Here is an 18,915-nt window from a genome sequence, read left to right as displayed (position 1 = left end):
TATCTTCCTCCACCTAAAACTCATTGTCCCCCAGATTAACTTCCCTTTTTATGGCCTTCCTATTCGATGATTTATTATGCATTTTGTCACCTTATTCAGATTTGAGTTATCCTTCTTTACTTCCCTCTCCTCCAACACTTGGCCACTAAACCCTTTGATATATCTCTTACATGTATCACTTTCTTTCCAAACTAATCCTGACACCCTGCTAATCCTCATGAAACTTAAAACCTCACACCTAAAGTAGTTCAATAAATATAAGTCTAATTGATCTTCTAAGTCTCCAGTCTCCAGCTTCTCTAAAAACAAAACAAAACAAGACAAAATAGAAAAACCACAGAACTTACACATTGCTGCTGTTATGGTTAATTTCCCTAAAACATTGCTAAAAAGAAAGAAAGAAGAAAGGAAGGAAGGAAGGAGAAAAAGAAAAGAAAAGAAACAAACCAAAACCCAAAGAACCCTACAGTTTCAAATCACTGTCAAAGAAATAGGCTAAACTCTTTAGCCTGGCATTTGAGGGTCTCCAATCTAGCAGAGGTCTTCCTTTTGTAACCTTATTTCCTACCACTATACTACAAAATAATCCTTCCAAGCAAACCAATCTATCTTCAAAATGAGTTATAGGAGTATGTTACTGAAACATTCATGAGTTTTTCTTGAAGCTTTTTACTTTTTATGTCATTAACCAATGATCTCTGTGGACAAGACAGGAAATAATAGATTAACAGTAGACTGCATATGTTAAAGCAGAGCCTGGGCAAGAGCTAGTACAAATCAGACCAGGGACCATGCCATTCTGGAAAAACTACAGAGGCAGTAAAAGATCAGTGTCTGCCAGGCGTGAGGGACGGAGGGAGGAGTGAGCTTCAAATTGTGAAACTATTTTGTGTGGTACTACAATGAAGGATACTCGACATGTATATATATGTCAAACTCATAGTGTATAACGCTCAGAGTAAACTCTAATGTAAATCTATGGACTGTGGGTGATAATGATGGTTCATCAACTGTAATAAATGTACCACTCTGGTAGGGATGGTGTTAGTGGAGTAGACTGTATATGGGATGGAGTAGGGCATATATGGGAATTCTACTTTCTGTTTAGTTTTGCTATGAACCTAAAACTCCTCTAAAATACTATACTTACTAGTTAAAATACATATACTTTAAAAAACTGCACATATAAAAAAATTTAAATATTTAATCCCTGTCCTCCATTAAGATAATTTCCAATAGTTCTTCTACAAACCATTTTTGAGCAAGAAAGTACAGCCAGCCCACCATATCCATGTGTTCTGCATCCACGGATTCAACCAATAGCAGATGGAAAATATTTGGGAAAAAAAAATCCAGAAAATTTCAAAATGTGAAAATTGAATTTGCCACTCCAAGGCAATACATAGCATTTACATTATATTTACAAGTATCTATATAACATTTACATTGTATTAGGTATTACAAGTAATCTAGAGGTGCTTTAAACCATACAGGAGGAGGTTATATACAAATATAAATATTCCATTTTATATAAGGGACTTGAGCATCTGTAGATTTTGGCATGCTCAGGGGTCCTGACACCAATCTCCCCTGTATACTGAGGGACAACTGTATAACTGAATAACTTTTTATTTCACCACAATTTCTTTCAAAAGCGATATATATCTACACCAGAATTTCAGAGATGCACTTATTTTCAGATTCTTGGTGCTGTCACCAAGCACCAGAATCTTCTTAATACACTAACATTTAGATCTGCCACATAACAAGCAGAAAATCATTCACTGCCAAGTAATGTTTACAATACACAAGAATAACCATATGAGTAGATTATATAAATTTGACATTATTGAAAAAAATGAAAAACTTTTCGAACTGAAATGGAGAGAGAGCACAGTTTACCCCATCTATTTGAGGCCTACTGAAAAAGATACAAACTCCTTATGTACAGAAATGATCCCCACCGCCCCTGCCTACATTTCTAGTTTCATCTTTTGCTACTTCCCACCAAACTCCCTGCTTCAGCTGTGCTGAAATTCACAATTTCTTATTAGTGTGCTATGTCCTTTCAAAATTCAGTGTTGCTGAACATATATTTCTTTGGTCTGAAATTTACCAGGACCCATCCACACTTAGCAAATTCCTATTTATCTTTTATCATATTATTTGGATTATAATCACCTAGAAACCAATTACTTTAAGAAAAGTTTGAACATATGACTGTGGAATAATTCTAAGCAGAAAAAGAACTGCAAATAAATCTTGTACTTTATTTAGAAATAGTTGTTGTGTTATTGGTGTAGTAACTTTTTTGTGTGTATTGTAGGATACTGTATATGAATAAATATAACTGATGTTGGGAACCAGGGTTATGTTGTTGGAGAAGGGAGACACAAATATGGACTAAAGGAAGATGAGGACGAAGCGTGTAGTGTTGGATCTGAATTGTAGGTATCAGTATGTGTTTTATTTAAAAAAAATAAAAAGGCATTCCCTGGTTCTAACCACTGAAAGGGCCAATCCACAATGGTAAGTAAGCAATAGCAGTGAGCACATCTATACCCAGATGTTTGGTTTTTAAATTCTACTCTTCACTAAAAAAGCAGTTCATGGGCTCTTGAAAAACTGGTTGACTCCAGGTCTGGAGCAAGAAAAATATAAGGTAAGCCTGGGCAAATTATTATGTTTAAGTTGAGGAAGTATTTGTTTAGAGACTAAAGAGTCATGTCAAAAGACAGAGGAGCCAGCCACTAGTCAAATCAAATCTGAGGCACTTTCAGCATCAAAAGGAATACTGATGTATTACACATAGAATAAAAAAGAATGCCAGGTAACAAATACAGAAGAAATGTTAGAATTTTCAAAACAGTTACCTTTTTCTGTAGTCCCCAATGTAATAAATGATACAGGTAAGGATCATTAGTGGATACTAAGAACAGGATTGAAAGGTTTGTGGTCTATTCATAAGGTCTCAAAGAATCATCCAACAGATCATGTGCTAATTATAAAGAGGAAAATAAACTTTTACTATGGAGTGATACAGCTAGCTATCACCACCTTAACCAAGTGATAAAACTCAGCATCATCCATAGTGGGACACCTGATATTATATGCCTTGTGAGGTGATGTAATGTGAAGTTCACAGTATCTCCTATGTAATACTTTTGCTAAAACTGTTATCTTGCATATAATTATAAAGAAACAATCAGATAAATTAAGACTTTTCAAAAAGTCAATGTAATGAGAAAACAAAACAAAACAAAAAACAGGTGGGCATATTGTTCTAGATAAAAGAGATGTATCAACCATTTGAACTTTGATTAGATCCTGGATGATAAAAGTAAAATACTATAAAACACATTTTGGAGATAATTGGAGAAATATAAATACAGGCTATACGTTAGATATTACTGAATTACTATTGATATTCTGAGGTGTGATAGTGGTATGATGGTTATAAATGAAAATGCCATTCTTAGGAGATATATGTGGAAATATAGGTGAAATGCCATGATATCCAAACTTACTTTCAAATGGTTCAGCAAATACGGAGCACATATGGCAACATGACAACTAGTAAAAATAGGTAAAGTATATGAATATTCATGGTACTATTAAGTTACCTGTGGATTTGGAATTTTCAAAATAAAAACTTTGGGGGAAAATTCAGATGTCATATCTTTTGAGAAGTGTTTGTTTTACTTTTCTAGCGGAATCATTCTATTTTCATTATTCTCACAGGACTGTATATTTCTATTTCAGCACTTAACAAATTTGTAGCTGCCCATTGATACATGTGGCCTTTCCCCTAAATTCTGTGGAACCGATCTCATCTTCATTTTCAGACCTTAGCTCTTTATCAGGCACCTACTAGATATTCATTGTTTGTTGTATGAATGAGATAACTGCTATGTCAAAGTGACAGGCCAAAACTGAAATCCAGGTATTGTCTGTACCAAATTGCACCTTAAATTTAATCAAATTCTTCAAGCAAGAAAACCCACTAAAGATTCCTATGTGTTCATTATAACAGATACTCACGTCAGCAAATTGATTTAAAAACAAAGCATAACAACCCTCAAGGAGCCTTGCCGTTACGTCACTATAGGCACACTTTTATTTTAAATTCTTTCATAGTTTCAATTCAAGGAAATTAGAGAAGATGCATACCTGTTCTATATCCTTGGAATTGGAGGTCTGGTTATCTCCCGTGACTCCTGGCTGCTCATTTTCCCATGGTAATTTATTTTTTCCTTTTCCTGCACTTAATACCCTCCGGGTACAGATAGTTGGACTGTAAGATCCATAAATTTGCATGCTATCCCTCGTGTGGTCACCGCAGTGACAGTGTGCACTCTGAGTTCTGTTACCAGCCAAAAGCCAGTCTGTATCTGCTCCATGTGCCAAATGGCTTGATCTACCCTGGACAGACGATGGCATGAGTACTGCATACTCCACAAATCCCTGTTCTGTTAACCTTGGGAGGGTTTTCCTTGCCAATCTGGCTTGCACAGCATTCATCACTCCATCTCCGTTATCCTGCAGCTCAACGGTATCCACAGCTTTGAAAAGGATGCTAGTTTTACCTGTACCCATTGACGATGCCAACACAGCAAAGGCTTCGAGAGCTGCTTGGCGTACCCTGCGTTTGCTATCTACAAGAGCTGGGGCAAGATCAAAAGACAATTTGGATAAGTCAAAATCCTCACTGGGATAGGTCAGGAGGGAGCAGATGCAAATGTTCACCACCTCCTCTCTCACTCTGGAATGCTTATGTTTGAGATGTTCCAGGAGTAGACCAAGCACCTGTTGAGGACCTACTTCCTTCATCAGCTTGAGGAAGATTTTCATGTACTCTTGTTTGATCACCAACTTGTTGTCTGCCAGCACTTTGACAGAAGCTGCTATAACTGGTCCCAAGAACTGCTGTACCTGTTCTCCAAGGCGAATAACCAGTAAATGCAGGACTTGAAGTGTGCCATGGACCACTTTAAAGTTCGAATCGTCCAACAAATTATACAGCAAACTAATGAAACCGACAAGACTAGAATGAGGGGTAGAACTAGGGTTAAAGCCTCCCATCACCTGTTTTAGTTCCTCAACGGCCTGAGTCCGGTTCTTATAGTCTTCCTGATCTAACAACCTGGAATGCAGCTCCTGAGGAATAATATCAAATTTAAGATTGCTGTTGGAAAGAGGCACTGCACAGGGAAGGGGATCTTCAGGAAATCTAGAAGCTTCAAGTTCCAAATAATAAGGAACCTGACTTCCAAACTGGGACTCGAGGCGGCGATTGTAGTGTCTCCTCAGGGCAGAAGGCAGGCGCGAGATATAGGATTGAAACCTCTCTTGGCCAAGACGCTCCCCAATTTGTTGAAGTGCAGAGAAAGCTGTCTCAGATTCTTCTTCTATCTCCTGACCGCCAAGTTTTCGAGCTAAGGATATTATCACCTCGGTAAGATCTAGGCCGAGCAACAAGTCCTCAGGATTAAGCAAGATAGGGAACAGCAGTGCTGTGGAAGCTCTAAGCCGGGAATCGGTACTTTCCAGTCCTTGTTGTATAAGCGTTCTCAGTACCTGTGCAGAACTACGTTTCAGACATATGTGTAGGATCTGCAGCGCATCTTTCCGGAGGGCTGGATTTTCTTCTCGTAAGGAGACAACTAGTTGAGGCAGAAGTGCTAAGCTAAAGGCCTCTTCCAGCTGACCTGCCTCCCCCTGACCCCGGAGAACGTCCGAAAGGAGTTGCAAGCAGAGTCGCTTCTCATCACTACCTCCTTCCACAAGCACTCGGCCCAGGGCCCGATACAATGCTTCTTTCCGTCGGGGGAAGCCAAGTCGACCACCCCGCCGCGGCAAAGCAGCCTGCAAAGCCTGGAAGGCCTCGGAAGGATCCGGTGCAGTCCGAAGTTGTTGAAGGAGCCGAGTCTCCTCTTCTTCTCCTCCTGACAAACCACCTCCAGACCCAGACCAACTACTTGAGACTGCCTCTGCAGGCATCAAGAGGGTCGAGGCCAGAGTTGAAGGTGTCGGGGGGCACGAACCGTGATCACCGCCAGCTCCACGGCAGCAGTAGTTTTTCTCGCCTCTCATGGTGCCCTTACCTCGACTCTCATCAGTCTCTGGGGCAGAAGGACGACTGCGGCTCCGGAGGCGACAGGCACAGAGGGCTGGAAGGGGCCGCGGCAAGAGCAGCGCGGAAGGAGCAGCCGCCATGGAGGGTCGTCAAGTGGAGGAGCCTGGCGGAAACCATCGTCTCCGAAGGGCTCGATGGAGCCCAGCTTTCCGGTTCCTCTCCAAGCCTTAAGCTACAGAGGAGGAAAAGGAACAGCTCTAGCAGTTACCAAGCCGCCCCCGACTCCGGGACGCTGCCTTCGGCAAAATGGCCCCCGCTTGAGCCCGGGACCCCACAGCTGCCACCGGGCGTAACCAGGGGCACCACGTGACCAAACCGATCGCTTCCATGGTAATGTACCTAGCGCGGACCCCTTGACCCGGAAATCAACCTGCCGTGATGAATGCTGGGTCGTGTAGTCCAGGTCAGAAGTTCAGACTAGGCAGAAGACTCCTGGAAAAGGAAGTGAGAACGTAGCGAACGTAGTGAATGTATCTGGAGCGGAGAAGGCAGGGAAGGGAGAAGCATTAAACGGAAGTGACGCTCTCCTCGCTCAGGGCGGAAGTTCCCCGCCCCACCCGTAAGAACTGGGATTTGACTTGAGGCAAGTAGGATCTTGCCCGGGCTCCAGTTGTCCACGCTCCTCCTCCTGCCGCTGCGGGCGTGTTTCCTGGCGACTCAGGTATTTTCCTTTCGCTGTCCTTCTGCGGCGCAGGCTTCGGCAGAGTTTTGCCGGAGTGCTGATATTGCTGGAGTAAGGACGGGAGCAAGCAGGGAGAGAGGCGACATCTTCTTGTGCAGGGCTCGTTACTGTGGTAAACGCGTTACTGTCCAGAGCCCTGAGTAAGTACGGTCCTTTCCTCCTGCCGTCCTTTTACCCGGACGGGAGATCTCGACCGATGCCAAGCTCAGAACTCGCGTACTTGTTTTCAAATCCCGGTGTTTTGGGCCCGTATTCTCCCCGCCCTCTCTCCCCCCGCCCTTTTCCACTTCGCTCACCCTCCGGTCGTGGAAGGTTAATTGTTTTCTGTCATTTTCCCTTATCCTCTCTTTGAAAACGTACTTGATCTGGAGATAAATGTATTTTTCCCTGTAGCCAACCTTCTCTCCCTTAAAGGTTCTCAAAGTCTAATGCAGTTCTTCTGTGGGACTCACCCCTTTCCCCTCCAGCTCCCTCCGCCGCCCCAGCCTCCCTGCAGGATCCTCGCGCCTCTCTGCAGCCTTTCAGTCTCCTGGAAACCGAGATTGCAAAGACGATTTCAGTTGCGGTTGAAGTTCTTGGCATCACGGGTCATAAGAGAATTCTGCCCAGTAGATTTAGAGCTGATAATAGACATTTCTTTATTTTAGGAAAACTGAATTTGGTGAGCATTTTTTCCTTCTTGTGAGTAAAACTTAAGCGGGCACAATTGAAGAGCTGGAGTGCCTGGTGTGAGGCGGAATTCTTTGGAGTGTGGAAGAGAATATTTTTTGAATGAACAATGCTATTGCTTTTGAATGACTTAGTGAGAAAGTCTATTATCATTTGAAGTCTCCAATTTATGCCCTTAAAATGCAGGTGTTCGGTACCACACGGGACGTCTGTTTAAAACCTTTTAAGGTCTTACCATGTAAAACCTCTTTATAAAGAATGTTGTTGGGTATTGTAAGTTCAGAAGTAATTTCTGGGTGTTGTCTTACAGTGCAATTTGATTGTTAAGAGTTTTTTTTTTCCTTTTGGGAATAGAGTAAATGTAAATGAGGCTGTGTAAACAGGCATTCTTATGTTTTGGTTTAAGTTCTAGGTTATTACTTTGATTTTAATTAGTTGTTTTGGTGTTTAAACGCATCTGCCTAAATTTGGTTTCACTATATTTGAGTAGACCAAAAAAAAAAAAAAACCACACTTTTTTTTTTTTTAAATTTAAGGGTAGGGAAGTGAAAACCAAGAGATGATTTTAGCAGTTGTCAATGAGAAGGAATGTCTGGTTCTCATATTTCCAATGTAGGAAGTTCAGATTTATACTTTTACTCGTGTAAGCTCAGACTTCAGGAACCTAATTCAAACTAAACTAAAAGAATGGTGTACACATCAGAATGTACACATTAGAATGCCAGTTTATGTTGGAATAGAAGATAACCCTTCCCAGTGATCAGAATTTTCAGGTTGAAAATCCAGTGCAGTCTTTCCTGTATCCAAGACCTTGGGAAGTTGTGTTAATCATGGAACAAAGAAAAGGAACTTAGAAAGTCCTGAATGATATTTCATCATCAAGATTATGGTAGAAGCTTAAGAATTACCCCTTCTCCCTATAAAGAAAACTTTTGAGGGGCTTAGATACTTAACTAGTTTTGTCCTTTTCCTTGGAACAAAGCAAGGTGAGTCTTCATTTTGACCTCTTCTTAGGGCCTTGTAAATCAATATGTTATAAATTGCAATTTATTTTATATCTGTTACTTTTGATTTCTTTGATGAAGGCTTGGAAGATGCAGTAGTCTCTATAACCGGTATTTAGGAAATGGGACCTTCTCAACATCCCATGTCTTCCTGATTATCTTCTAGGGTTATTTTGTGGAAGATATATCTCATCCATTTAATATGTACTGTGTTTACTTCTATTATGAAGCAGATTTTTAAAAAACTTTATTGTTGAATTCTAGGAATTTTGTATTGACTAGCAAAGCCTTTTATATTTAACCAGATATAGAGATAGGATAAAAATTTTTAATCTGATTCCAGAATAGTGGAATATACTATTAAGTGTAATAATAATAATACATCTTTGTAGGTTGAAAGGGAGTAATTAAGGATACATTAAAAATAGCAAATTCAGATAAAACGAGTTAAAATAATAATTTCAAGATAAGTTCAGTAATTTCAAGAAAGTTTTAAGTTTCCATAAATAAATAAATCCATAAATAATGGATTACAGGAATATTTGTGATACACATCTTAATTTTTTTGATCTGAAGTTAAACAAGATAAACACAATTGCTCTAAAAACATCCTTCATTTCCAGAGTCAGGTAAATATTAATTGATTGGATGAACCACTATAGTTTTTCCCTTGTCCTTACCCAAATTTTATAGACATACAGGAATATTGGAAATCAGTGTGAATTCTGTAAATTGTAAGAATTTTGTATACTATAAGAAGTTATTGTTTGGAAATGCTTTGCAAATGTAAGGTGCTATTAGTATTAACAGGTAATTATAATTACACTACCATTTACTGAGTGTTTGCTATGTGCCATGCATTCTGCTGGGTACTTAATGAATACTAATGAATTTTAGCCTGACAACAATTTTTTGAGGTTACCTCATTTACATTTGTACTATAACACATTTTGTAGATGCTTCCATTAGAAAGTAATTACTCGAATTTGTCAATTATTTGGAAAAGTTTTGACAGGGAAGAGTGTTGAAACTACAGGATAAAATTAGATTTTCTTGTCATTAATCATTCATATCTATTATGATATATTATTTGAATATACGTATTTTAATTTTCCTATTTGGGTTTCTGTTCTGAACCTTTCTGGTTTCGTGTTTGAGTCAAAACTTTAATAAGGTTAAGAAATTATGAGCTTATTTTTATACATGTAGGATTAAACGGGTTTTTCTGATGTGTATCAGTGATACATTTCATTTAATTAAATTTACTTTTCAAGTCCATTGTGCACTTCTGAGTCAAAACTATACTTTTAAACAAAAATCCAATTTTCATTGCTCTTTAAGCACTAATCTGTGGAAATTAATGGGATTTCACGTTTTTTGTAACCAGTTTTTTAGTAGATGGGTTAATTATGTAACTTAGAGCTTTTATCGGATGTAGTAATGGTGTTGGGGATGTGCTATCTTCTGTGTTATTTTTGAACCCATGGTATAATGATTTGTCTTATACCAGGATTCTGATTTTACTTTTGTTTCTCCAGATATAATGACAATTAATCTCAGAGAAAAGGAAAATATGCCAACTTGTTCCATAGACTCACTGATAAAATTATATGCCAGCGTTAGTTGAATTCTTCTATGAGGAGACTTGAACTGTGGGAAAGGAATTTAAACAGTTCTTCTTTCTCTTCACCATTTATTTGCTCTCCTTGTAGCAGATAATTGCCTCCCAAATGATTTCAGCACCACTGTTTTGTAGCTTAGGTGTCACTTAGGTATAACTCACAACTTGACCTTTATTAGCTTGGTTTCAGAGTCTAAAATTGTAAAGCTGCCATAGACTATGGAAAGTTTGATTTTTATTTTAATTTTATATAATGTTATCTTTGTATTGTGGGTATTTATGAAATAGGAATGAGATTAGGAGAGAAGTGCAAGTACTAAAGGTAATAACCTTTTAAAAACTTTTCAAATGGATGCCACTTATTCAATGTTGACTAATCCAGTTACCTGGATTAGAGTACTCTTAAGTATTTGTTTTACGATACCAAAATTAAAGACAAAAAAGTGTGGTGCAGATGTGGGGGAAGAAGAATCAATCCTACTATTACATAAATAACAGAAGGGAATGATTTTTCCATGGATTCCTCTTTATTTCATTTTAAAGCCCTGATGTATTCTTGTATCTGATCTACATAGTGTGTGTGTATATTTTATGTATATATATGTATATTTTCTGTCCTTTTTGGGTTTCTGTTTTGCACCTTTTTACTTTCTTGTTTGAATTAAAACTTTAATAAGATTAAGAAATGAGTTTAGGAGACAGTGGTTTGGGAGAGATCACCAGTGTGCTCCTTACTTGCTGCAAGTAATAAATCCTTCCTTCTCTCAAAAAGAAAGAAAGAAAGAAAGAAAGACATTATGAATTTAATGAGTTTATAAGTGAGGCAGTATAACATAGTATTTAAGAACTCTGGAGACAGAGTGCCAAGGTTTATATCTCGCCTTGGGATTAATCTCTCTGTGCACCAGAGTTCTTCATTTGTAATATGGGAATAATAATAATAACAGTCCCTATCTGTGGTGTTACTCCGAGGATGAAAGGAGTTAATACATGTAAAAAGCTTTGAAGAGTAGCTGGTACATTATGACAATCAAACAGAGATATTCTAAATATTCTTTGTAGAATAATTTAGTCTTATCAGGAGTAGCAACAATTACAAATTGTTTCAGTAAATATTTTAAGCAGGTCAATACTGTTTGACATTGTAATTTTTTGAATGGAATATTGTTCTAAGGGTAAGAAAACATTATAGTCCCAATAAGTCTTACTAATTGTGTGATCTTGTTAATTCACTTAAACTCTCTGAACTTAATATACTTCATCTGTAAGTCTTATACAAAGTTCAGTGTTATGCATTTTTCTTTTTTTCCTGTACAAAATCACAAAAACATGCCAACGTAGAATAATATGATGACCCCTCATGTATCTGTCACCCAGCTTCAGCAGTTACCCACTCACATCATCTCCATCTCCATTTCACTCCCTCATCCCATATTAGTTTGAAGCCAATCCCTGACGTCATATTATTTTATCTACCAATATTTCAGTATGTATTTGTAAAAGATAGAAACTCTCAAAAACATAACCATATCACTGTTCAACAACAAAGAATAACAGTGATTAATTAATATAATCAATAATGCCGTCGGTATACAAATTTCCCATTGTCTCCTAAATGTTGTGTGTGTGTGTATATATATATATATATATATACATATATATGTATGTATATATATATGTATATGTATATATATATGTATACACATGGCGTGTGCATGCACCTGTGTGATTCACAGCTTGTATTTGGTTGCCTGGTCTTTTAAGTTCATAGTAATCTGTAGTTTCATGGTCTTCCTGTTTCTTTCAGTTTATTTGTTGAAGCATCTAGGTTATTTATTCAATAAAATTTCTCACAATAAAGAGTTTTTGCTGATTGCATCCTTCTGTTATAGTTTTAACATGCTTTTTCTGTTCTCTTTATTTCTTGTAAATTAGTAGCTGGACTTAGAATGTTGACTGCATGTTTGAATTTGGTGTCTAGGGGGTGAGGGTGGGAGTGTGCAAAAATATTTATAGGTGGTATTGCGATCTTCCAACAGAAGGCCCTGATGTCTGGTTGTCTCTGTTTTTGTGATGTTAGCACCCTTGATAATCAATGTCTACCTTCATTAATTAATTAAGATCGTAAAATGGTGATATTCTAGCATTCCTTCTTTAATAACTGGGATATTTTTATAAAGAAGAACTTCCCATCCTCTGTTTAATAATAAGCAAGTAATACAGTTAGTACAGGAATGGTATGATGAATCTTTGATTCTTTCCCTTTATTTACTAGGCTTCAAATAATGAATTGGTTCATTAGCACCTCCAGTGGTGCTCAATTAAAAAACTATTATAATTTTATTATCACTATGAACTCATGGATTTAAGCATATCTGATGTGTTTTAATGGATTGCAGTTACTATCATTGATGATCAGTTTTTCCCATCTTTGTTTGACTAGTGAGAGCCTACTCAGGTTGGCTTCTAAGGTTTTTATGACCTTAGTCGTCAGTGATAGCTTTATTGCTATCTAGTATGTAAAGATTCCAAATTTATCTTGACATTTTCTGCCCCAGTCCTGGAATCAGCCATTTGTCCAAGGAGTTCTATTCCCTTTGAGGGAAACATTATTTAGGGACCACAATCTGGGTGCTAGGAGTACTCTTTGCTACTAAGTTGGTCATAGTTTCTAGCCCTTTTCTTTGGGCAGAGCTAAGAAATATATTTTATTTTTTTCCTTAATATATACACTTAATGTATTTGTATATCTCATATACTTCATGTTGTATACGTAACTTATGTATTAGTGTATATAAATGATGTTTCAATATATCCTGAGTTTTTTTATTCAAATTCAGATTACAGGGTTTATGTTTAATGTCTCAGTCTTAATATCTTTCTCTCTTTTCTCCCATGCTGAGAATCCCAGATCACAAATTACTCTGGGGATGACAGAATTAGAAATGTCACATAATTAGGCATTGTGGCAATGCACAGGTAACAGTTGCAAAATACGAATAACACCTTTACCAACAATGTGATTACTGATGTGGTGTAAGGTTTTTTTTTAGGGCATACCCTGCTGGAGATGGACCATCAGATTACTGTTTTAAAGTTAATTTGGAGTGATGTGGTTAGGCTACTAATTAGATGAACATTGGGTTTCCTTTATTTTCAAATTGCTTACGGATTGTGTTTTTAAGATTTAATTTTGCTTTATAACTTTGTAAAATACTTTCCTAATTCTACAGTCAAATCTGCAAAATGGGGTATATTCAAAGATGTCTGGCTTCTATCTCTAACCCCTCCACTCTGTTGTCTCTCTCCTCTGCTAGGTAACCTTTTAAAAAATATATATCATTTAATATTTCCTTTTTTGAAAAACAACCTAGGTAGGTATGTATATTTGTCACTTCCCCTTTCTTAGACAAATAGTGACATACTATACACACACTTCTCTTCCTTGCTTGGATCAGGGAGATCCCTGCAGAGTAGTATATACAGAGATTCCTCATTCCTATTCCCAGCTGCATAGTACTCTGTTATGTGGATGTGCCATAGTGTTTTTTCAACCATTCTTTTGTTGGTGGTGTTTTAAAGTTTTTGGTCAGTTGCTTCTTGGTCTCTCAAATATGTAAGTAGAAAGTATAAGGTATTATTCTTTTGCTTTTACAAGGAGATCTGCAGTTATTAGCCTTGTGCATTTGCCTTTATCTATATATTTGCCATTGTATTTTTTGGATAAATCCTTAGAAGTGTCAAAGAGTAAATGCAAATATTATTTTGCTAAATTTTCAAGATCTACCTCCAGAGGCCTTAGATCATTCAGCATTCCTACAAGAATGTGTGAGTGTGCCTGTTTCTCACAGCCTCACCAAGAGTGTATTGTCAGGAGAGAATTGTTAACACCATATACTTTTCATTCATTTCATTATAAGTGAAGTTGAGCAATATTTTATGTACTTAAGAACCATTTGTATTTTTTTAACCAGCTATTCATTTCTTTAGCCTGTTTTTTCTATAGGGCTAGAGTATTTTAGGAATGTTTTATTTATTGCTGATACATCTTTTTTATATATTGTAAATATTTTTTCAATCTCATTTATATTTTTCCTTTGCTTATGATTTCTTTAGCTATCCAAAGTTTTTTAATGTAGTCAACTTGATCTGTCTTTTCACTTATTGCCTCTGAGTTTTGTACCATATTTTAGTAGGAAGCTTACCTAATCTCAAATTATGGAGAAATTTACTCAATTTTATTCTAATGCTTGTATGATTTCATTTTTTACAATTATAACTTTGGTCCATTAGGAATTTACCCTGGTGTAGGTATTTGGAAGGAATCTAATTTTATGTATTTTCACTCAGCTATTCAGTTCTCCTGTGTTTATTTAAAAGTCCCTCTTTTCCTCACTTTAAGATGCTGCTGTTATTATAAACTAAATTTGCATTTGTTAAATTATCTATTTCTGTATTTTCTATTCTTCTTCATTGATTTGTTTCTCCAAACCAAACATTCTGTTTAATCCACAATTTTACAAATGAGAAGGTTCAAGTTTAGAATAAGTATTTTGCCCAAAGCCTACAACTATTTAGTAGTCAAATGTAGACTTGAACCCACTCATCTCTCTGGCCCTGAAATTCACACTTTTACTCACTATTCTTTCCTGTTCTCCATGGTACTTGCCATTCATTCTGCACAAAGTTGTTACTGAGATAGATGAAACTGTCAATGTAAAACTGACAAAGCTTACGTTTTGAACATTATAAATTATTGCTTCTTTGAGTTATTTTTAGCCATTTTGGGGTAAGTAACTGAGAACCAAGTATAGTCACAGTTGTAATTCATAATTCTGAAAGAGTTACAGTTATAACTTGCAGTAATTTTTAAGCAATTACACTTGTGCTAAAAATATTTCAATTGGTTCTCAAACATCTGCATGCGTAAGAATTCTAATGCATTTGTAAGACACTGGTTGCTGTACCTTTCTCTCACTGTAGTTTCTAATTCCTTAGATGTGTGGTGCGCTCAAGAATTTGCATTTCTTAAAAAAAAAAAGAATTTATGTCCTAAGTGATGCTTATGCCTGTGGTGTAAGGATCATATTTTGGGAACCACGGTTTTAAAGCTCTCTCTTTGTAAAGTTAAATTTCTGTCAATTTCTCTTAGGTCAGACTTCTTGAGAAAGGAAAGGAGTCAAATTTAAAAATTTTAAGAATGATGTTATGGCAAACATCCAATGTAATTCATTTTTAAGTTCCCTATTTTTACCTTGCCCTTTTAAAGTTCTTAGTTCCAATTGTTTTGGTTATACTTTTAGACTATAACCTCTTAAACTTCGTTCTCATTGGCTCTTAGAGGGAGTGAACATCATGTTATTTGTATCCAGTATAATGATAGGAGTGTGTTTGGGTGTTCTTTTGCAAACTCATCTTTACCAGTACCCTTCCTTTGAATGGTTTTTAAAACGAATCATTTTTACTGTTTTGAGGGGAAATAGGAAAATGAGAGAACGGAGAAATACTATGGAGGGTCTAAGTGTAGGGAAACAGCTTCATCTTGGCATTCTGGTGTCCTTGCATGTGTCCACATAGGCAAAAGCTTGGACCGTGGGACCGAAGCTTATCTGAGTCTTGGAACAACTTGTGATTCTCCTGGAGCACTGGGGGATGGAGGTCTTTAAGGAGCTGCTCCAAGGCCATCTCCCGTCTACCTCTCTGTCACTCCAGAGTCTGTTGTGGGAGTTTCTCTTCACCTCCCTGGTGTGATGAGATAGGAGACTTTCATGTCACCCTCCCCACAGAATAGAGCTGCAGAATATGAAACTGCTGCTGCCATCTAGTTTGGGTTCTTCACAACTTGTACTGCTGTCATCCAGTCCCTTTTGTTTTGGTATGCAGGACAAGGATCCAGGGACCTTAGTCTTTGGCTTATTCTTCTTTCACTATCTATAAGAAATAAACTTTAAATTTTGAAGTGGCTCGCAGTATCTTTTCTGGTCAGATTAGGCTTTGGCCTTGCCCTGTTTGTATTTGTTTATTTGATAATCAGTAAGCTTTGTTCCTTTTTTGTAAGTATGGAAGGGAGTTATGTGGGTTTTGCTGGCAAAAAAACAAGTCTTTTTAAGGATGATAATGATAATAGTAAGTAATAATAAATAACACCTAACAGTTATTGAGTGCCTATGTGTACCATTTTGTCTGTGTTTTACAGATGAGAAAACTGAGACTTAAAGATTACTTTCCCAAGGTCACGTAGCTGTTAAATACTACGGACAATATTGTAACCCTAGGAGCCTGTTTCCAGAGCCCAGTCTCTCAAAGTTATACATATCCTGAATATGTGTCATGTATACACAAGTGTGGGGTGGTGCGTGTGTGTGTTTATGTATCCTGTGTGTATGTATATATGTGTATATGTATATTTATAAATCACTATTGTATTATGCTTTCACATCATGTTAATAGTAATTTACCAGTCTTGAATTGGATATACAAAAGTTAGCTTAATATAAGGATCTATCACTATATGATTTCTATTTATGCTAAAACTGCATCTAACCAATAGCATATTAACTTGATTTGAGAATCAATTCCACAATACTTTGTGTAGCCCAGGATGTCAGGGGTACAAAGTGGATTTCTTACCCAGTAGTGAGTAGTAAGAGATGGTACAACATAGAAAGCAGAATACCTCTTCAGCAGACAACTTAAAAAATGCACTAATAATTAGATAACTTGCTAATAAATAAGATAATATTTATCACAAGCTTACTAAGTGATAGGCACTATTGTAAGTACTTTATATGTATAAACTCATTTAATCTTCAAATTCTTGTTTATTATTGAGTAACTTTCACCTTGTAGATTTTGACATAACTCTCAGATTTCCCCTTTTTTTTCCTCCTGGACTCAACACCTATAAGACATGAGTTAAATTTCTTCTCTTCATCAGGTGTTATACTTTTTTTAGAGCCCTTTTAAGAGGTGGTACTCCAAATCTGTATTCCAGATGTGGTCTGACATTTGCAGATCCAAGTGAGAATGTCTCCCCTCTAGTTCTGTGATTTATAGTTCTGTTGATGCACCTTAAATCTCCACAAGCTTAGTGGGCTAAAGTAGTACTAAAACTGAAATCCCTAAGCCCTTTAAACACAGCCTACAGATGAGTCTTTGTTCTCTTATTCTATACTTGTACAGTTGTTTTGGAATCCAGTATAGAATCTTAACATTTATTCCTCATAAATTTCTTCTTCTTAGATGTCAGGTCTATTTGGATCTATGTTCTGTTGGCTAATGTTTCTGCTGTCTTCTGCAGCTTTGTATCATCTGCAGAGCTGAAGGGCCTGCCCCCAGTATCCTCATCCTGGTCTTATAACATACCTCTAGAAACCTCCCTCCAGGTAGACCTCATTCCATTAAGGAGTATACTCTGGTGTGGTTGTTCAACCAGTTGCTAATTTAGCTAACTGAACTAGCGTATATTTTTTGGTTTTGTTCTCAAAATCATGAAAGAATTGTAAAATCCCTTACAGACATCTAATTAAACATCATTTGTTTTCCTAATCTGCAGGTCTTCTAAATACATCAAAAAAAGAAACAAGATTAGTCTGTGACATGTCTTGTTAACCCATCCATTGTAGTCTTAGAGTTCACTAAATCCTGTTCTAAGTATTCATAAAGCAAATCTTTAATAATTTGTTTTAGAATGTTATCTGAAATTAAAATTAACCTTACCAGAATGTTGGTAGAATTTACTGTCTTATTTTTGAAAACAGTCTTTGTCCAGTTTTGTGGCACTGGCAATGGTTTAAGGATCTCATTCGCAAATTCTTTTAAATATCTTGGAACATAATCATTTGGTCTGGGAGAGATGTGAACTATAAATTAGCTAGGCCTCCTTTTTTTTCTTAATTTTTTTTAAAGACTGTTTTTTTAGAGCAGTTTTACAAGACAGGTACAGAGACAGGTACAGAGGTTTCCCATATATACCCCTCCCCAGTACCTCCGTAGCCTCCCCCATTATCAACTTCCCCCAGCAGGGTGGTGTATTTGTTATAATTGATGAACCTATATTGACACATCATTATCACCCAAAGTCCTTAATTTACCTTAGGGTTCCCTCTTGGTTTTGTACATCCTGTGGGTTAGAACAAATCTGTGATGACATGTTTTCGGTCATTATAGTATCACATAGAGTAATTTCACTGCCCTAAAAATCCTGTGTGCTTTGCTTATTCATCCTCCCTTCCCAACCCCTGGCAACCACTGATAATTTTACTGTCTCCATAGTTTTGCCTTTTCCAGAATGTCATATAATTGGAATCTTGCAGTACAAAGCCTTTTCAGATTGGCTTCTTTTACTTGGTAAGACATTTTCTCCATGTCTTTTCATAGCTTGACCGCTCATTTCTTTTAGCACTGAGTATTATTCCACGGTCTTCCTGGACCATGGTTTATTTATCCATTCACCTACTGAAGCATATCTTGGTTGCTTCCAAGAATTGACACTTAAGAATAAGGCTGCTGTAAACATCCATGTTCAGATTTTTGTGTGGGCGTTAAGTTTTCATTCCATTTGGGTAAATACCAAGGAAGGCAATTGCAGGATTGTATGGTAAGGGTGTGTTTAGTTTTGTAAGAAGCTACCAAAGGGTCTTCCAAAGTGACTGTATCATTTTGTATTCCCACCAGCCATGAGTGAAAGTTCCCTTTGCCCCACATCTTCTCCAACATTTTGTGTTCTCAGTGTTCTGGATTTTGACCCTTCTAATAGATGTGTGGTAGGATTTCATTGTTGCTTTAATGTCGGCAGTTGCCT

The 18,915-nt window shown here is 37.0% G+C and overlaps 2 protein-coding genes across 7 annotated transcripts in view; one reads left to right on the top strand and one right to left on the bottom strand.

The window, feature by feature from the left end:
* The window catches only part of TOGARAM1 (TOG array regulator of axonemal microtubules 1), a 60,843-nt gene extending 54,402 nt beyond the window's left edge, over positions 1–6,441 (bottom strand). For all 4 annotated transcript variants that reach the window (XR_012073566.1, XM_031678994.2, XM_015235598.3 and 1 more), the window contains exon 1: positions 4,171–6,441. Coding sequence is in view for 3 of the 4 variants with exons in the window: in XM_031678994.2 (XP_031534854.1) it covers positions 4,171–6,216 (2,046 nt within the window). In the remaining variant the exon portion in view is untranslated. The remainder of the gene's footprint in view (positions 1–4,170) is intronic.
* KLHL28 (kelch like family member 28) overlaps positions 6,423–18,915 on the top strand; it is a 34,961-nt gene continuing 22,468 nt past the window's right edge. The window contains exon 1 of one of the 3 annotated variants that reach the window (XM_006199817.4): positions 6,423–6,797. The gene's annotated coding sequence lies outside the window, so the exon portion shown is untranslated. The other 2 variants (XM_015235600.3, XM_072962977.1) reach the window with 2 other exon arrangements.

The sequence above is a fragment of the Vicugna pacos genome, chromosome 6 (genome assembly GCF_048564905.1).
Source record: "Vicugna pacos chromosome 6, VicPac4, whole genome shotgun sequence".
NCBI classification, from domain to species: Eukaryota; Metazoa; Chordata; class Mammalia; order Artiodactyla; family Camelidae; genus Vicugna; species Vicugna pacos.
This window is presented reverse-complemented; position numbering and strand designations above follow the sequence as displayed.